General features: G+C 37.6%; 1 protein-coding gene across 1 annotated transcript in view; it reads right to left on the reverse strand.

Annotated features, from left to right (window-relative positions):
* Nucleotides 1-19,622, reverse strand: part of MAN1A2 (mannosidase alpha class 1A member 2) — a 106,027-nt gene that overhangs the window by 52,171 nt on the left and 34,234 nt on the right. The window contains exons 4-5 of the mRNA XM_015873576.1: nt 6,512-6,630; nt 5,094-5,174 (exon numbers count right to left, since the gene is read on the reverse strand). Of these exons, the coding sequence (XP_015729062.1) occupies nt 5,094-5,174; nt 6,512-6,630 (200 nt within the window). The remainder of the gene's footprint in view (nt 1-5,093; nt 5,175-6,511; nt 6,631-19,622) is intronic.

Here is a 19,622-nt window from a genome sequence, read left to right on the forward strand (position 1 = left end):
TCAGAAAACTGGTTTCATCAAAGTTATCAAACAACTGGGAGGGGGTTACTGCCTCCCAGTCCCTTCTTAACAAGCACATATCCTGCAGTGCAGGCTTAGCCAGCTTCACTGGTTCCAGCCATATCAGAAAATTCACTTTCTCAGCCTTATGTTGTCTTCCCTCCTACTTTGGTGAGACTGTGTCCTTCCTTGAACAAATTTCCATTTGGAAAGCAGAAAGTCTTATAGTGTCTTCACAAAGGCTTGGAAGCAAAGAAACTGCTCCTAGTAGGTTTCAGCATCTTCATTGCTGTCTTTTGGATGGTCTTCAGAAATAAGGAACAGTGGGCCTGGATGCTGCAAGATGCTTCAGGAATTTCTATTTGCTATTATGAGCTAAAAATCTTCACACAGCTAACATAAAGAACTGCAGCTTGTTTATACTGGCAGCGTTAGTCTGTGAGGTTTTCCCTGTACTTAATCATTTCTTCCCCAACCAAACACTGGGGATAAAGTAATAAAAATTACAGCTCTTGGACCATTTAATTTAGCCCACTTTGAGAAAAATCCTTTTCTGCTAAAGATTCCGATATGATACTCCATACCAGCTTCTGACAGCAGACATTTTACTGTCCAAGGCCTTGGGGACATGGCAATTCCTGGTCTCTTGGTAGCCTATTCTCTGATTTGACATTACTCAGGCACACTCTTCACTGATGTACTCTGTAACTTCTACAATAGCTTTTAGCTGTGGTCTGTTGGCAAGCTTTGCAGTTTCAGCATTAATGCAGAAAAGCCAGCCAGCTCATTTCTACTTGGTGTCATTCACTCTTATTGATTGCATGCTAGTTGCTTTTTTGCACCAGAACTTGAGAGCATTTAGGGCAGGCAGTGATCTTACAAATCAACCCTGCTTCCTTCATCAGATTATCATCATCTACTCCAGCACCCCAAAAGATCCACATACACAATAGCGACAAAAAGAAAGGGAAGAACACATAATTAATCATATATCCAATCAAGACCAAACGACTGGTTTGTGCTAAGAAATGAATGTACTCGCACCAACATACATAGCGAAAACTTGCTGGCCTGAGCAAAAGCAACAAAAAACCAGGACTGTCATCTGGAACAAAATCTTAAATCGGAGAACTCTACAGATATCACTAAACAATTCCAGAGCTGCATCCTCATAAACAAGATATATAGCATGGCTGATTTTCAGGAAATAAAGCAACCACATCCTCCTCTGTGAAGAGAATTTAAAGTATAGTCAACTTGAATCTGATAATAGAAGTGTAACTTAGAATATCATCCCTTTTTTAATGCAGTGTTTTATTCTGTTTTGATCTCAGTATATACATAACATTTTCATTAATCATTTCTATCCTTATAATATACAATAGAATTATATAAAGATCATCATTAATTTTGGATTAGAAGTTAAGGAACAGGCCCCTCTTACACAGTACGTCTAAGGAAACAACTTGGAACAAACATAAAGGAACATATTGTTCTTGGGAAAATGCTAAATAACATCTTGGTGGAGAGAGCACAAAATTAAAAAAAAGCTTGGACTCATTAATGAAGAAAAATATTTTTGTCAGCAGGACACACGGGAAAAAACAAATACTTGAGGCTTAACATGGTCATTAAAAAAAAGTTCTTTTTTCTTTTAACATTTAGATAAGGTTGGTTTTGATCCTAAGCTGACACATTTGGTGTTTACTCTGAAAAAGGCAAAATAAGAATTTAATTTCTATTTCTGTTATATTATCAACCATATCACAGTCATCTCTCAAGCATAATTAAGACAGTGTCTCCAGAAGTTAAAGGACTGTTCCAGGCATTACTGAGAAACAGGCTGGCCAATTTAGACAAGCCACTTATATTTTTTCACCTCTGTTTACCTCACTTGATACATGGAAAAGAGTAGGCATGCTATCAACAGTAAACAGCATCATTAAAACCACGATCACACTTGATCATGACCTAAGCAAGACCTGTAATGTGACAACTGAAATACACCACAGTGACCATGGGGTCATGCTAGTAGTTAAGCTAAATATACATACATACATAAATACATAAATACGTATATATATATTTAAGTAATGTTTTTCTAATTAGAGCAGTAAATCGGACAATTCCATCTAAACTAACAGCTATATTTAAATGCTATGACTAATATCTAGCACTATGGCTGATAAACAATAAAATTTCATTAAGCACAATTATCCTCTCCATACAATGGAGAAAAGCATGCAGATAAATCATACTGATACACTGGAGTAATAAAATGGTCTAGGAAGGGAATATGAACAAATACATGACAGCTTGATGAACTCATGAAAGATACTCTATCACTAGATAAAGACTTCCTTTAGAGGAACAAGCCCACGTACATGTTCCTAAGCTAATTGTGCAAAACACCAAATACTTGGATCAGACTTGCCTGTCTTCTCTGTGGCTGAATATGGTCTCCTCATGTCTGAACACAGTTATAAAAAGTAATAAGGCATTCCCCAAACCTGAGCTGATGAATTCCTTCCCTTCTTGTAAGATAGAAGGGAGAAGACTAGACTGGAAAACCTTATGTAAAAGATGTTTTCAATAGTTTAGCTGGGAAAGGAGTAACTCCAAGAAGTTCTCACCAGAGGAATATATTTGTCTGCTGGGCTCAATTATTGAAAAGACTCAAGTTTCTCTGCTCATCTCATTCATGCTGATATACTGCAGAGAAATTACCCAACTTGGCAAACCAAGTAGTCTCTGAAGTACCAGAAGCAGTCCTATACGCCAAATTATTTGAAATAAATGCAGCCTGAACACTTAATTTATGAGTTCTTCTATTGAAAAATGAAGATAATACATATGATCATTTAACAGGAATGTTCTTTGACAAATTGTGAAGTGTTTAAAATCCAACAGTGAGGCCGATGCCATAAAAATAATTTTAAAAGACAATAGTCAGCTCAGCAGCCACAATTTAAGAGAGCACCCAGCTTTAAAACACAGACAAAGCATTCAGTGTGGCTGCACTCATCTACACAATGGGGCAGAAGTATATTGTTAAGGTGCTAGTGCCAGAGTACTTACTGACTTATCTAAATAATCCAGTTACTGGTGATTGCTGCTCTTCCTCTGAGGCTGTTGGTGTTTGTGGTAACTGACTCCAAGGGTACGCTCTAGTTTAAGTTATCCAGAGATAAGATCAACATTCCTGGCTGAAAAGATGATGTGACACTGCCCTGCTGCTCAGTGATCAAAGATTTCAGTGATCACATAGTACTTAATGTCATCTGAGGTCCAACTGACAGAAACAAAGATTTCTAGAAAGGAACAATTCTTCACTTTGCTGCTGAGATCACATACACTAAAGTAGGAATCATTTCTCCTTGTAACAGTTCCACAGCTTAGTTGTTGCAGCTGCTCCCTGGCACAAAATGAAAACCACAAGCAGCTGAGACTACCTTTCATGAAACAAATTTTGCTTATGTCTGCCAGTAGAAGAAAGCTTTTGTTTGGAGGGTCTTCAGAAGAAAACTGGTGGGTAAATAATGCTGACCTAGATGAAATTCAGCACCTGCCTCAAGTAAATACTTGGGATGATCATTCCGGGTCTTTCATGCCTTTTGTTAGGGTGAAAGCATAAAGTAAAGTAGGCTGGAATATCACTGCACACTGGCAAAAGCAATAGCTGCTATGAAGGCTGTCTCCCTGAGGGGGTGCCACAGCAACCAGTTTTAAAGGTTGATTTGCAACACTGGGGCAAGGATCATATCACCAGGGTAAAGTACTGAGCTCCTAGGAAACTGCTGGAAGAACTAAGCCTGACAGATTCTGGAAGCAGAGAAAGGCTCGCTGCCATGAAGGTAAGCTCAGTTCTTAAGCTTCTACAAGGGAAATGGAGCGGCAAAATTCCATGTTTCTCTTTTCCTTCAGGCTTCCTCTAACAACACAAATCAGTGCAACAGAAAGGACTCCTTGCAACTTATCCCTCTGCAGACACAGTTCTTGGAGAATGTGAACAAGAAGGATGAAGAGTAAATACTTGAAAAATGAACTCAACATTTTCTTGAAGATCCCCACGGGATCTCTGTTGCGTCACTATGTTCTTCTTCTAAAGCAAAGTCATTCCTAACAAGAAAATTCATGGGTCCCGGCATGATGACAACAAATTAAAGTTTCTTCCAGCTCCTGTTAGAGTTCCAGACAAATACCTGAGTACTTGCTAATACATTTACACGATGGTCCCCTAAACCAAAGGAAAGAATACATATGGATACCTGAGAGCATATCAAGGCTTAATCTGTGAAATATGGCTGGAAGCTTTATGTCTTAGGCAGTGGATTACAGAATGTCAAGTAATTAAATATATATATGTATATATCAAAGACACAGAGAACAGATCAAAAGACAGCTAGCTGTTAAGATGTGAGAAGAGATATGAGTTAATCTGTAAATTGGGTCAGGCTCCAGTTTTGTTAAAGTATGTGAAGTAATGGGGCATGAAATCACAGTGTTATTGGAAGACCAAAGTTATCCATGATTGCAAGTCTTTGGGTATATGCATCCTTTGAATACAAGGATGCCTTTAGATAAGCACTCAAAAGCATAAGCCTCCAATCTTTCTTAATATGTGTTAAAACTGGGATGAAAATGGCGTGATATTTATGTTTGTTACCAAGAAAATGGCAAGTAGACTGTTGTACCACTTTAGTGAAGCAAACCTATAGCTTTGCAAGACAAGTGACAAAAATGATTATTTCTACCTTTGTGGAGTTGCAGACTATTAGAACAAGTTATTTTTGGCAGTACAGAACAGGGACTTGACATTTCAGGTTGATGTTTACTGAAGTGAACTTCGTTTGAAAACACCTCAATAAATAAAGTTTCAAGAAGTTATCTAACAAGGTACCCTAATTCAGCTTATACCTGTACAGAAACAAGTTTTAAAGATTTTATGAATCTCGGTACCACTTATTACTGTGAAATTAGTTTGCAAACTACAGATATGCCAAGATTCTAAAAAAAAATAATAATAATCTTCATATGCAACCTTTACTTGTTAAAATATATTAAGTTTCACAGATGTCTTTTAATCTCCTTACCTCTTGGCCTGAAAGGTAGTACGCTGCTAGAAGGCCTCCAATGAAGCGAATATTGACCTCAAAAACAGATACTTCAGAGTTCTGGAACACGAAGAAAAAGTAAGTAATTAACCATTCTTCTAATCAATAAAGAAAAATGTCACCATGACAACTGGGACACGAGTAGACAGTCTTAAGTTGTGCCAGAGCAGGTTTAGATTGGTAACAGGAAGAATCCCCCAGTGTAAAAGGGGTCAACATTGGAATGGGCTGCCCAGGGAATTGGTGGAATCTCCATCCCTGGGCATGGCACTAAGGGACATGGTTTAGTGATGGGGCCTGGGAGGTCATCTTGATGGTTGGACTTCAGGATCTTACACGCCTTTTCCAACCTAGATGATTGTATGATTTTGTATCCAAAACCAAAGGTTTTTACTATTTCACTACCTAAATCCATATGGAAATTCCTGTGGAATTTCAGTTCCAGCTTCAATTGATTTTTAAAAATCAAATCAGATTTTATCTTCTTCTCTGATCATGTTATCACTACAAAGTGTATTTGGAGCTGTTTGGGAATGGTGTGAAAGAATAACTTTTTGTAACAAAAAACTTTGTGCCATATAAGGAAATCATTCAAGCCTTCTATGTTTAAGGCAACTTGTCAACCTTCATTACACAGCAAGCTGTAATTCAACCCCCGGTGTGACATGTAAATTTATTCCAGCTAAATCATAAATTAATTCTGCAAATTCATAGAGACAGCCACACAACAGATGAAAGCCATAGTAGCTGATTTATTCCACATTCATGATGGCACCATTATGTCTACACCATCTCTGACGAATTTAGCATCTTCAGTTATAGATTGAATAATTATTTGGCACTAACTAAAAAAACATGAAAGAAATTCTACTTAATATGTTTGCCAGACAGTGTATTAAATGTATTTAAAAAAACCACAAAAACCAAAAAACATCAACAAATCCTTTTTGAAAGGTAGGATTTAACATGAGGATAACAAGAAGTATTTGCTCAATTCTGACTGAATATCAATGCTTCCCTTTGTTGATCTGGAAAGAAATCCTCTTTCATGACTCCATTACTACTCAGTAGTTCCAGTTACTATGACCTAGTAACTGGTAAGTAAAGCCTTACTACTTTACTGTAGAGGACCTACTCATTCTCTTGATCACTTTTCTTTCATTCTCTAACTGTATTTGTACTTTGGAAACAGTAGATGTATCTTTAATTATAACTGGAGCTTTAAAGGTATTGTTGTGGGTTTGTTTGTTTTTTAAATAAAGTCAGAATCAGAGAACTTCATTAAAGTTTGCATCTGAACTTCAGATGCAAACTCCAGCTGAAAGACTTCTTTGTCCTCCCTCCAGGCAGAACACCATGAAACAGACTAGAGACATAATAGGACAAGTTCTACTCACCACACTGAAATCAAGATTCTTGTCAATCCACTCTTGTCCTTCTCGGAATTCATCATGAAGCCCCATTATATAAAGAGTGTCCAGTGCATCTACTATAGTAGCACCCATTTGTGAGTTTCCTACACACAAAAAGAAGGATTTCTATTACAAATGATGATTATTTATCTTGAGCGTCACAAGCATAAGGAAATAAACCAAACAGCAGCAAAACAAAGTTACTAAAAGATGACAGTACAAGGAATAGCCAAATTGAGCAAGGAATTAACAGATACATAAGAGGATCACACATCTTTCAAAGCTTCAGTTCTCTGACATAGTTTGGATCCTGTGGAGTAAAGACAACAAAGGACAGGAAAAATAATCTCTTATCTATTTTCATAACTTGAACATGAGTAACTCTTCTTTGACACAAGAACAGCAATGCATTCTGCTTCAAATACTACTAGGAATTCTAGGACAGAAGCATTTAAAAAACACACACACAAAAGATAAAGCAATATATATATGCAGCTATGCCTTTCATTTTCCAGCATTTACTACTGAGCTGTTTTGCAGTTACGGAAGCTAGCTACCCAGAGCCTGAAAGCACTGATTGACAAGCATGGTGCCTAGGCTTGGCTTGACAGGTAAACCAACAGAAACCAAGATTTTTCACTTTCTTGTCTGCTAAACCTCAAAACTCTGAGGTGCTAATGAATTCTGGAATTATCATCAAAGAAGAACCTCTGAAGCCAAACGAAAATCAATGATGCTTTATCCTAAAATACCATCTGAAACAGAAGCAGTTGATTGACGAGCAACTTCTGGGTTTGCAGGAAGAAGACAGCTGAACAGGTGTCAAGTTCCAACTTCCTTAGGCCATCTCAACCTAAGCTCCTGCACATAGAGGCATAGATCTTTGTTTCTGGAGGAACATGAGAATTACTATGGGTTTATTTATTTTATGTTTAAATTTCTACAGAGCAGTGTTACTACCTGGTTGTTTCTCTTCATTCCTTTCTGCATTTTATTTACTTAGAGATTGGATTATTTATTTATTTTTACCTACAGCACAATAGTAACTTGAATCAACAACCCCACAGCAACTCTTCTAAGCACCTAAGTAACTGTTACTTACAACTTAATTTCATAAATTAATAAACTAAACACAACAATCTTGCTCACAAAGTAATCACCAACTAATTTCTTCAAAAATAAGCATTCACCTGTTTTAATGGATTTGAACTAGATCTATAAAGTGTTAATTCACAGGTTTGTTAAAGAGTATTCAAGTTCAGACTGGGATACGCTACATTTCTTAAGATTAATCAGTAGACATACCCTTTGACAAGTTAGCCACTAGGCACACTCTTAACTCTCAGGGAATGAATCGAGTTCTGTGCATAAGTACTGTAATGTAAATCAATTTTTCAGGATGAAGTGTTGTTTTGGGGTGAGTTACAGAATGCACTTAACTTGTACTGTTCCATGGGCACAATAAGACAGTTTTCTAATTTTTCACTTCAGAGAGATGCCAACTGGATCATAACACAAAGACTAATTTCAGTTCTAGCTGGCAAGGTAGTTCTGATGTAAAGTCAGAATGCGTAACACTGCTATGGCACACAAAGTATTTTCTGTTGTTTTATTTAAGCCGCAATGAAAATGCTTCCAAGTACACAAGATGTTTGAGTGAATAGGGATAATACATTGACAATCTCTTTCATGCAAGATCCTCTCCTTCATTGTCTGCAACTGCAGAAATAAACACAGTTCAACAGAACAAAACAGATTTCTCAGCATTTTTCCCCTAAGATTCAAGCTGAGGTGTAGGTTCATGCTCTGATCTTTCTTTCTGGGCCACACTCCAGGATCTCCCGTGTGACTTTTTGCTTATCTTTCCCAGACCCACAAATGCACAACAGAACATTACTGAGAAAAGCTGCATGTGCTCATACACGCTGCTTCCCCTGAGTAGAGACAAGTGCCTCTTTCTGAGATACAACTCAATATGGTTGTAATTTCTGGATTATATGGAAGAGGTTAACCATTTCTTACAAAAGTCTCTTAAGTACAGCATTCATATTCCAACATGCAAAATTATTTCTCTACTGATCACAGGCTGCTATTTCACATGGATTTGGTTTACATTTTCCATTTTCTTCTTATACATACAGTAATTAATCATAACAGCTCACCAGAACATCTTTCTTGGGGAAGACTGGGAAGAACACTCTTCGTTTTTTAGACTTTTTGGGAATACATTTCCAAAAGTCAAGAGAGAACATGTTGCAACAGGTTCCCTACCCAGACTTCTTCCTTAGATCTCAATTGGGCAGCATAAATCCCAGTCTTCTCCCAAACTGTCACTGAGAAGCAAGAGTCCAAAAATGTAAAGTTCTTTTCCAGAAATCTTGAGTCTACTAGAACAGAGGATATATCAGGAGGACATAGGGACATATCTTTTGACAACATGACCCCTCACACACATGTACCTCTCATGAAACTAATTCAGTGTAGTGCATAAGCACTGTAAGAATTAATTGCCACCTCCAGAGCAGTGCTGAATTCCATTACAGAGGATAACAATCCCAACACACACCTTAGCTGTCCCACATAGCAAGATAAGTACAGCTGAAAACTATTTGTGGGCTACAGTAGCTTGGTTCAGAGATACAAAATCAAATTGCTCTCAGTTTCTTCCTTGGAGGATTCCAGATATTCCTATGTGGGAAATGTCATTCTTAACTTAATCCTAAATACGAAGAGCTTCTGGTCAATTCTTGTTTCTGCTGCAGCGCACAAGCTAACCAGAATAGGCAGTTAGGTTGTCATGGATGTCCTCTTCCGTCTTAAAATGCACAAAACCAGCAAATCAGAAGCTGAAAACTAGAGTAAAACTGGAGTAAGAGTTCAGTGGCCTGCCTTATAGTAGCACATAGCACTATGGTAAGAACAGACTACAATGGACAGGCAGCTGTAATTCCACCTATTGGTGATGCAAACCATTCACCCTTAACTCTAAAAAAGAGCTCGTTTTCCATTCATAATAGAGTACGTGGGGGGCAGTTTTGTTCTTTTTTTCTTTCTTTTTACATTTCATAGCCAATGAAGATTAATAAATTTTTGCTTTATAGGAGAAGAGGATAGTCTTCATGGACTTAATTGCATGAGTTGTTTGAAAAGTAATCAGTAACTCTAAATAATGAGATAATCTAGAGAAGACAATGCTTACCACTGCCTCTACAATCTGATCTGCTATTGCTCTGGATACATGGAGAACAGATGTTTCATGGTAAAAAAAGAAAGGCTATAAAACAATTAATTCATAATAGATAGTAACACTTATAGCTGAAGGCACTCTCCCTGGGGCCTGCCTCTGTTCAATACAAAGCCTCAGATGGTCACGTTAGATAATAACTGACTCCAAAAAGGTTTGATTTTACAGGTGTCAATTTGGTAAGTTTCTTATTCATATGATTACAGTTCTAGTTGTTTGAGCTCCAAATTTAATGAAGTTTATTGAATGAATGCAGTGTTCACCCTTCTAAATAAAACAGAACATTCATCATGAGCTAATGAATTTAGTTGCAAAACAGATCAACTATTAACCAAATCACGCACACTCATTAAGGAAGAGTATTACTCAAAAGGACTGCAAAATAATAAGTCAGGTTTATATTTAAGGAGACTTCAGTTCCCTGAGATCAGACAAATAACTCCTTTGTTTGATAGTACATGAATCCACAGTATGAAATATCTAGCAAATAATACGACTGTGTAAACAGTAGGGCTATTAAAAGAAAACTGGTCTCTCTATCTAAAATTCCTTCAATATGCTGAAGATGAAGAACTGCTTTATTTAAATCTTCCTGAAGCCTCACAAGAGACTATCAAAGTATGAGAAAACAGATCAATGTCATGTGCTCCATGACAAAAAGTGTATGAAGACAATAAGTAGCCCATTCTCTTCGTAACAAAAGGTTAAGTTATTAACATTCAGAAGACAATATTATATGCAATGTTTAGTCTGTTATGTGGAAACACAAGGGACTGTGAGTACTGAGATACTAAAGAAAATGCATTAACTGAAAGGAGACCTCAAAAATGACACATCGTGTAAAGATGGAACAAGATGATGCTCTGTCCTTGGAGACATTCAAGGTCAGGCTGGACCAGACTCTGAGCAACCTGATCTAGCTGTAGATGTCCCTGTTCATTGCGGAGGAGTTGGACCAGACGAAGGGTTCCCTGCAACTCAAATGATTCAATGATAAATTATTTGCCAGCAACTTCAGTAATGCACTCTGAGTTGAAAAGCAATCATCAAGCAGGTACTTCACGAGAACTCTGATTATTTGAGCTGTCACTCAAATCTATTCTTTACTTCAACAAGGCATACATCGCAGACAAATCCAATTACTTCTGGAAAATATTTCCACAGGGGCTTTCATTAGCCCAAGCTGAGGGGTAAGATGGTATTCTAGGTCTGGCTGTGATTAAGTGTTTTTTTTTCATAAGCAGCCTCTGTGGTGCTGTGTTTTGGATTAGTGACTAAAACAGAGCTGACAACATATCAGAGTTCAGACTGCTGTTAAGCAGTGATTGAGCAGCACTGAGGCTTTCTCTTTTCCCCCCACTCAGCCCGTCAGTCAGTAAGCTGGGGATGGACACAGCCAGGACATGTAACCTAAAATGACAAAAAAAGATATCCACACCATACAACATCATGCTCAGCAATAAAACATGACTGCAGGGGGGCTGGGTCTATCAAGTAGCCATCCTTTTAGGTCTGGCTGGGCAGGGTCTGCTTGTGGGAGGTGGCAAGCGATTGTCTTTATACTCCTTGTACCTTCTCACCACTCCATCCATCACTGTTTAATTAAACTATCTTTATCTTGTTTCATTTTTGATGTCCCAGTTCTCTTCCCATTTGTGCTGAGCATGGGGCTGTGTGGTACTGAGCTGCTGACCAGGTCTAGCCCACCACAGCAAGAGACTCGAGAAAAAGCAAAGCTGGAATTTGTACGGCCAACAGATTCTAAATAACTAAAACTACAGAAAGTAACATTTATTTTTCCTTCCCTTTTAGTGTCTGCTGCACAGTAATGCAGGTGTTACAATACACTTGGCATCTAACCAAAGACCAATTACAGGAATTCCCTACAGCAGAGCTATTACTCGAGCCAAGAATTTGCACCAGGTACTAAAGAAAGGTGGCACTGCCAAAACAGTTCTGGCAGACCACAAATGTCACAGACTTAAGGAAATACAGACCATTCAAAAGGAGCCTGTGTTATCAAAATGCACAGTGTCAAAGCAGGGCTGCAACAACCAAGCCAAGGAAATAGGCCTAAAGAAATACTACCATGAAGCCATTACAAGGAAAGGTGAATACAACAGGCTTAAGAAGTATGTGTAACCATTCTCACCCTTCTATCTTATGCAGTGACTAAAAAGGAAATATTTTTCTTAAGGGAAGGTGGAAATCGATACCTTTATGGTCCCTTCTAACCTAAGCCATTCTATGACACTGTGGTTAACAAGAAAATATGACAAACCCCAGAAGTGGAATCCTCATCAGATCCTTTAAAATAAAAGTAGGGTTTTAAAACTTCCTAAAACCACTGACAGAAACATACAAGATTCTTATTCTTGTTTACATGGTCAACCTATTGATGCCAACATCAAACATAAAAGCTAAAGGAAGTCTTGAAGTTGCTTTTACAAAAACATGTAGTTACGCTGGTATTGAAGGTAACTGCCTTGTATCATGCAAGCAACAAATAGCTCAATGTCAGTGCATCCCAGCTATGGAAATAAGTTACACTCCAGAAAGCCTGCTTCTCTCTGTTAGCATTAGATAACTGGAATATACAGTTAGCGATGTGTGGAGACTAGAGACCAGGATATAAGGGCAAGGTTTTCACTTCCAAGCAGCAGGATCATGGGATGATCCTACTGAAGGACAAAGCTTTAAAATTAAAACCAATCTTTTGTAGCAGAAATAGTATTTGTCTCAGAGACCAATACCCAGTTCTCTTATGTTTTCTTTTCTTTTCTTTTTTTTTTTTCTTCCAGGGCCCTGGCCAAACTCAATCTACCAGAAGGAGATTCTACTTCTACTGGTGCAGAACATTTTTGATTACCGGTGTGTTTTACTGGGGGAATCAACCTGTAAAAGGACCCAAAGAGGAGCAAAGTCTAGAGGGGATAACTCAAAATTAAATCCTGCCTCAGACGTGTCAGCCTGATTTCAGTGCAGTACAGCACTAACCTGGTGGTCAGGATAGGTCTAAACGCAGAGCAGATTCTCTCTATCCCATCCCAGTGGCTCCAGAAAAAAAGGGGGAAATCCAAAGCCTCAAGTTCATACACGCTGGCATACATTGAACCTATAAGACTAGCACTGTTTTTTTTTCTTTCATACAGGGAAGTGTTTTAATTCCTAGCACTAGAGTGAAAATGCTTCCCTGGAAACCTCAGCCAGATATTAAAAATTGAGTTATTACACTCTTAAAAAAAAATGAATATATCAGTACTGATATTCTTGCCGGGCCAGCTAAAGCACGGTTGGAACAAGTCAACCAGGTGAGGCTACATGTTTCAGCACATAGCAATTTCTACTAAAAAGGATTCAAAGAACTTAGGTTTCCAAACCGTAGCAGCAAGATTTCTCAGTGCAGCAGACAATTACAGACCTGGTAGAAAAATAAACAACATAAAAATTAAAAGCAAACAATTATCGCACCAGTTCTCTTTATCTCTAATGAGACGCTGGCAATAAAGCTGCCACAACTGAAGCACGGAACTTGTATGATATCTTAATGACTCACAATGAACAATATTATGTTTAAGAAAATGAATTCAACTTTTGAACAGAGTTTAATTCCACTCTGAAAAGAAGGGCCTCAAAATTACTCACTGAAACAATGCTTTTCATATAGAACTGCAATGTACAATTCCAGCTCAACCATAACATGCAACAAATAAACTTCTATGCGTCCATGGAGAAACCAATTGCCTTTAAAATTGTAGACTAATTAAAAAAAGCAGAACAAAACACTGAGCATGTTGATTGCTTAGTTCTATTAATTTGCTGATAATAGACTACATGAAAAGAAGTTCCCAGTCTCTTGTACCAGGCACTTAAAGCATTTTAGCATATAAACAAAATAAAATAATAGATGTAAAGCTTTCTTTTATTTTATAAATGAGGAAGTAATAGGAGTGAAGCACTGAAGTGTATGCTAATTTTTTGTTCTTTGAATCCATTGTAAAGTGGACCTGCAGGTGGACACCATTAATCAACAAACCGCTGCTTAAATAGGCAGCGCCCTAAGAACCAAATTTAAACACTCGGAATTACACTGCAGTAAACCTTTATCTTCTCTGAACTTTCCATAAGCTCTTTGCTTTGCCCTCTTGGCTTTACAGCTTAAATCATACAAAAGTAGAATGCAGGCCCTCCAGTACAAAGCCTGAATGTTCTCAAAACTAAATCTGACTGGGACACAGCAAGTTAGTACCACACTATTGCAATTTTCTATGTTTCTATGTTTTTCTACCATTATTTGCTTTTGTTGGGGGGCTTATTTTGTTTGTAATCATAAATGCAAAACAGTAGTTTTAGCATCAACAGAAGAACAGGAAAGAACAGACTGTGTAGACTATAATTAAGATCAATGCTGGAACTCCAAGCCGAGTTAGCAGAAGAACAAAATCAAATGATACCCAAAAGGCTGCGATGTGCGAAGATAAGAATAAGGTATATGGTAAGAAAATACTAAGGTAGAGGAGACAGTAGTAAATTTTGTACAAAGGAGGAACGCAACAGGATGGAAGAGCATGAAAGGGAACAGAAAAAGGGGCAAGTGAATGGTGATAACAATGAGCTACATACAAGAAACAAAGCTATACAAAAAGATCTGGAGCAATTTTGATAAATAAGGAAGAGGAAAACTAAAGAGGAGTATCTGTGAACAATGGCTCAGAAGCATACAGAATTCAAATACAGGTAACCATCAGCTAAATCCAGCAGCAAACAAGGTAATTCTGTGATACCTGACAGCAAATACAAGAGCATAGTTCTGCCTGGATTCAGGTATGGTTGTGTAAATACAGCTGTGGAATCCTTGTGTATGAAGCAAGTTAAATACTGATCTTCTAAGACAGGAAAGATACAAGCTCCTATATGTAACTGTAAATACAACATCCTTCTTTACCAGATAGGCAATAGGAAAAGCATCATAAAAAAATGAACCTCTAAGATATAATGTCACATAAGCTTTTCCATCTTTACGTAACCAAAAACTTGGGCCACTTCTACACACTTTGATCCAAATCACATTACAAATTTTCTCTCACTCAGCTGAAGAGGGGCTAATTTCAGTTTAGTACCCATATAGCTTTACCAGACTGGTTAAAAAACTGAACAAAATAAAAGAAAACAAACTTGAATGAATAATCTCTGATTAAATAACAGGTATATTAAGCACCATCACAATGCTGCACTCACATGGTTAAATGCTTCTGAATTACAGCTGCCTCACAGCTGGCTTCAGTTGACAGCGAAGCACACTCACACATGCCTGCACTGTTATATGTATGTTTGTGATGCTGTTCTTTCCATATTTAGTTTTAAAGCTTGAAAAACTACTCCCCAACTTAGCTGTCATGCTTGTTTACTTAACATTGAAGCTGCATCCAAAACAGATTGCAATGGCTTAATTTAATTCATTACTGCACACTCTGCTTGTAGCTCCAAATGATAGGAACTATGCCTAAATTTAGGAATAGCGGCCTAGCAATCTAAATTGTTACCAAGACAAAACAAACACAAGTCCAAAGATTCCCAATGGAAAACACTTTTTCTTTCTCCCCTCAGACCAAACCATTTGGTCTGTAAAACAAGCCTGGGAAAGGAGATGGTACCAGAGAGAATAAAAATTCTCCATATGATCCCAAGCCTTGAACTCCAATATGATGTAATTTCATCCTTAACCATTTGATGTAGATGTGTAGCTCATCATTCTATAAGGTAGATTACAGAAATGCGTTTGTCTAATCTCACTTCACATCTGCATTCATTACAAATTATTTTTAAAGACAGAATTTTCAATTTTCTGAATAACGTCATGGGATTTTATTTTAAGAGTTAAGAAACATGTAAAGAAAAGCTGCAAAGAAGAACAAATGGACTGGATGATCTTTTAGGTCTTTTCCAGCCTTCCAACCTAAATTAGATGAACCGAGTAAGAGTTGAGAGTTATAGCGAAAGGGATGTTGTAAGTTAAGCATCAGTGTTTAAGATGTCAGCCAACGTGTGGACAGAGAATACATACAGAAGGTTATGTGATAACATCCCTTAACTAAAGCTCCTATGAAAAAAACGTACAGGGTAAGAGAAAATTGCTCTCCCACAGATGGATAGTGATTAAAAGACAGGAAATAAAGTACAAATCTACAATTACCGTTACAAGGAAAACCACCACTGTGATCAGAGATGAATGCCTAGATACATGCTATTCAATATATTAATAAATCACATGGAAATACTATACACACTAGATGAGGATACCGAAAAGTAATAATACCACAGAGCAGCCACTCTGCTGTGAGCTTCTAGACTCCATAAGCTGCCTAAAAATGCAAAATACAATTTAAAAAGAAACAGGGAACAAAACATAATGGAACATTCTAATCTTCCTCTTAAAACTATAGGAAAACATGAAAAACAGAGAGAAAAGAGATAGTAATGTGTAGGGTAGGAAATCACATGTATGAGAAATGGCTTATGCCCATACTCTCCACATAAGAGAGACACAACTGAGGACACAGACAATTCTGCAAACTCATGAAAGGCATGGAAAACAGGAATAACAGATACTTTCTTCAGGTTCTGCTCCGATATCAAGGCTGATATCTAATACAGCGAGTAGACAGTTCAAAACCAGAAAAGTCTGAAATGTGGAATCAAACTGTGGATCCACTTGTAATAAGGTACTGTGGGAACCCTCATACTTGCACAGACTCAAGAACAGAATGGACAAAGTAATGAAAAAATTAACTACAAGTTATTAACTATCACTTACTGCCTCTGGCTCCTGAAGCAGTAACACCACACAGACTCAGACAGTACCTGGAGAAGCACCCAGTTACTACATGCTTTTCCTGTTCTTACATTTCTTTCCTAGGCACCTACTGGAAGAGTGGAAGAGTAATTATCACATTTCATCTCTCATCCAATCTGATGGAACTTTTCTTGCATTATAAGAACACTGTTCTGACTCCAGATTAGGCCAGTAATTATCAAGAATTATGTTCTTAAACCTTTGTCTTTCCAAAATGTGTTACTAGGCAAAAAGAATACACATTCACAGTATTTACGTTCAACACCGTCTCAGTATAGTCACTCATAATTGCTTTTGCACAGGCCACAGCTGCATTTGGCTGTTCAAAGACCAGTTGCATTTACTTTAAAAATGAAGAGATTTTTTCTTAAATACAGAGATCTGGCTGAAATTTGCATTGTACAACCAGCTCCCTATACTAGAGAGTAGCATGAAAGGAGTTTTGTCCCTTTTTTTCCATGAAAGAACCAAAGCCAAGAACCAATCTGTTAATACGTATATATAATTCCTTTACTGTTCCCATTTATCATCCACATGGATTCAGAGACTGAAGTACACACAGAAAAAGGATATTAAGCAGGAACTGACTTAGGATTTTTACAGTTAGAAGACATGACAGACAAATTAGAAGGTGTTAACCACATTTTCAAAAGATTGGACCTTTGGGTGATAGATTCTTTTGGGTTTATCATTTAGTTTCCTCCCAGTAAAAACATTTTATTTCCATTATTTTTACCTCTTTGTTGGTTATGTGGCAGTTAAAAATATAGAAAAAGAGGAGGCCTACAAAACCTGACACTCAGTTATATGACCTTGAAAATCAAGTGGTATAGCAGACAATGTCAGAACAGTTCTAGCAGTCCAATAACCATTATAATGAAAGAAAACAAAGACATCCAGGAAATGAATGAGTATTTTTCCAGCATAATACAAAACAAAAAACTGTAAAACTATTTTCCTGTAAAAGCACTATGAAGAAGCACTCCACCTCTTATTTTCTAGACTCTCCTAAGCTTTCCTAAGCTATAATGTACTTGCCAGAGGTACTGGAAAACTAAACTTCTTTGCTTGACTCAGCTTATTCTTGCAACAACCTCACATCCTTACAGTCTGATGAATGCATTTCCTCCACGGTGCTTGGTAGCACTGCCGCTCCTGCTCACTGGCACCATGAAGAAATGCCCTGACAGTTCCCTGTGGTTCAGAAACAAAGAGACCTGCAATGAGAGCTTCCCACGCTGCTGCAGCAGGAGCAGACAGTAGGCCTATTGCTAACAGAGGCTGAGATGGGCTGGCACAGCAAGCTGGGCAAGAGGATGCATGCTTGCTTTAATGTACCTTGCTTGTTAAACCACACATTGACCAAGCTTTATTTCACAACTAAAGAAAAATCAGTGCATCTCTGTATACACCAGACAAATTCCTCATAAAACACAAAGGTTGTGTTGTATTGTATGTTAAGGAAGAGATACAGCGCTGCACTGTGGCACTGAGGCTTTAGTAAATAATAAAACAGTTTGCAACAGTGCAAACTCATGCTTAGGTATGTATATATCACCACATCATCTTCACATAATGCAGCTCATGTCTGGACAAAAACTGTCTAAATGCAAAGTTTAGAAATGCACTGCTATTTTTTTCTGAATAACAACTATAGACTGATACAAACCCATTAAGCATATTAGCTGTGTTTTACCAACACAGAACCTTTGAATGTTTAGTGTTATCTACACATAAATATCTTTAGTAGTCCACTAATTCCCAATTGTGCTTTCCAAAAGCAGAGCAATGCAAGTAATGCTTTGAACTCAGTACTGCAAAGGCACTATTTAAAATTTTAGCTGACTGACTACACAGTTTGATAGGCAACACATCTAGCAGGCTCTCCTTGACAGCTTGAAGTCACCAGGGTCAGACGTCTGTAGAAGACTAGCAAGAGATTGTAGCTGCATGTCAACTAACATAAACTAAGGAAGCTTTCTTACATGAGTCACAGAAGTGCTAGGAACCGAGAAGTAAGTACAATAAGGCTGCAGTAATAGCAGAAAGTAATTTGGGTCAAATAATCTTTGAGAGAATAGTAGAAACAGGTTTTGCTGAGCAGCTCTTATTAAAAAAAAGCATCAGATTTCAAAAACAGTTCTGTAATGCTTCTATAAAGGCAAATACGACAGGGAATGCTGTTTTACAGGTAATAGAGATTGGGAACATACTAGCAGTAACAATACAGCCTAGTATTCTTAGTACAAGCACTATCAATGGTTTTTCCCCTTCTCTTCAACAACCCACCAAGTCAACAATACTTGATTCTATTCTAGACTTGATGCAACCCAAACAGAAAAGTTTTTCGCTAAGATAGCCTTGAATAGAGCAATCATAGCATGACTTGGATAAAAATTAAATGGCAGACACATCAGAAAATGTCTGCTTCTCCCATAAAGAACAAATAACTCATTTCATAAAGAGTCTGGGTTGCAAATGGAAGTTGACATAAAACCATTCCTAACCAATTAAGGAACACAATTTCTCATGAATTCTATAGCAAGGACTATATGGTCATATAGGTGAACACTGAAAATTGTTATTTTTACTTCATCAGTTGGATAAAATACAGTAAGGAAGCCATGCTTTACTGATGACATACAGCCAGGTAAAAAGCAAGTTAAATCATGGGATGCCTCCAAAGAGGTTTTTCCTGGTAGAAATGCAAGTATTGACAATGTGCAAGGTAGAAATTACTCCAGAACATCAAACAGAGCTCTAGAACCTAAGAAATATCTTTCCTATTGTCACAACAAAAGCCTTTTCCCTGCAGCCTCACATTATGTCCTTGTGCTATGCTCAGCCCTGACTGTGTTTTTAGACTTGTATTTCACTCTTCATGCTCTGTCCATTTTTTCCTCTCCTAAACATGCTAACACCTTCGCCCTAGACACCTCCATCTGACCAAACTATTTACTTTCTAAAGGAATACAGAAAAGTAAAACAAATCCCACCTT

This window comes from Coturnix japonica, chromosome 1, assembly GCF_001577835.2.
Source record: "Coturnix japonica isolate 7356 chromosome 1, Coturnix japonica 2.1, whole genome shotgun sequence".
NCBI classification, from domain to species: Eukaryota; Metazoa; Chordata; class Aves; order Galliformes; family Phasianidae; genus Coturnix; species Coturnix japonica.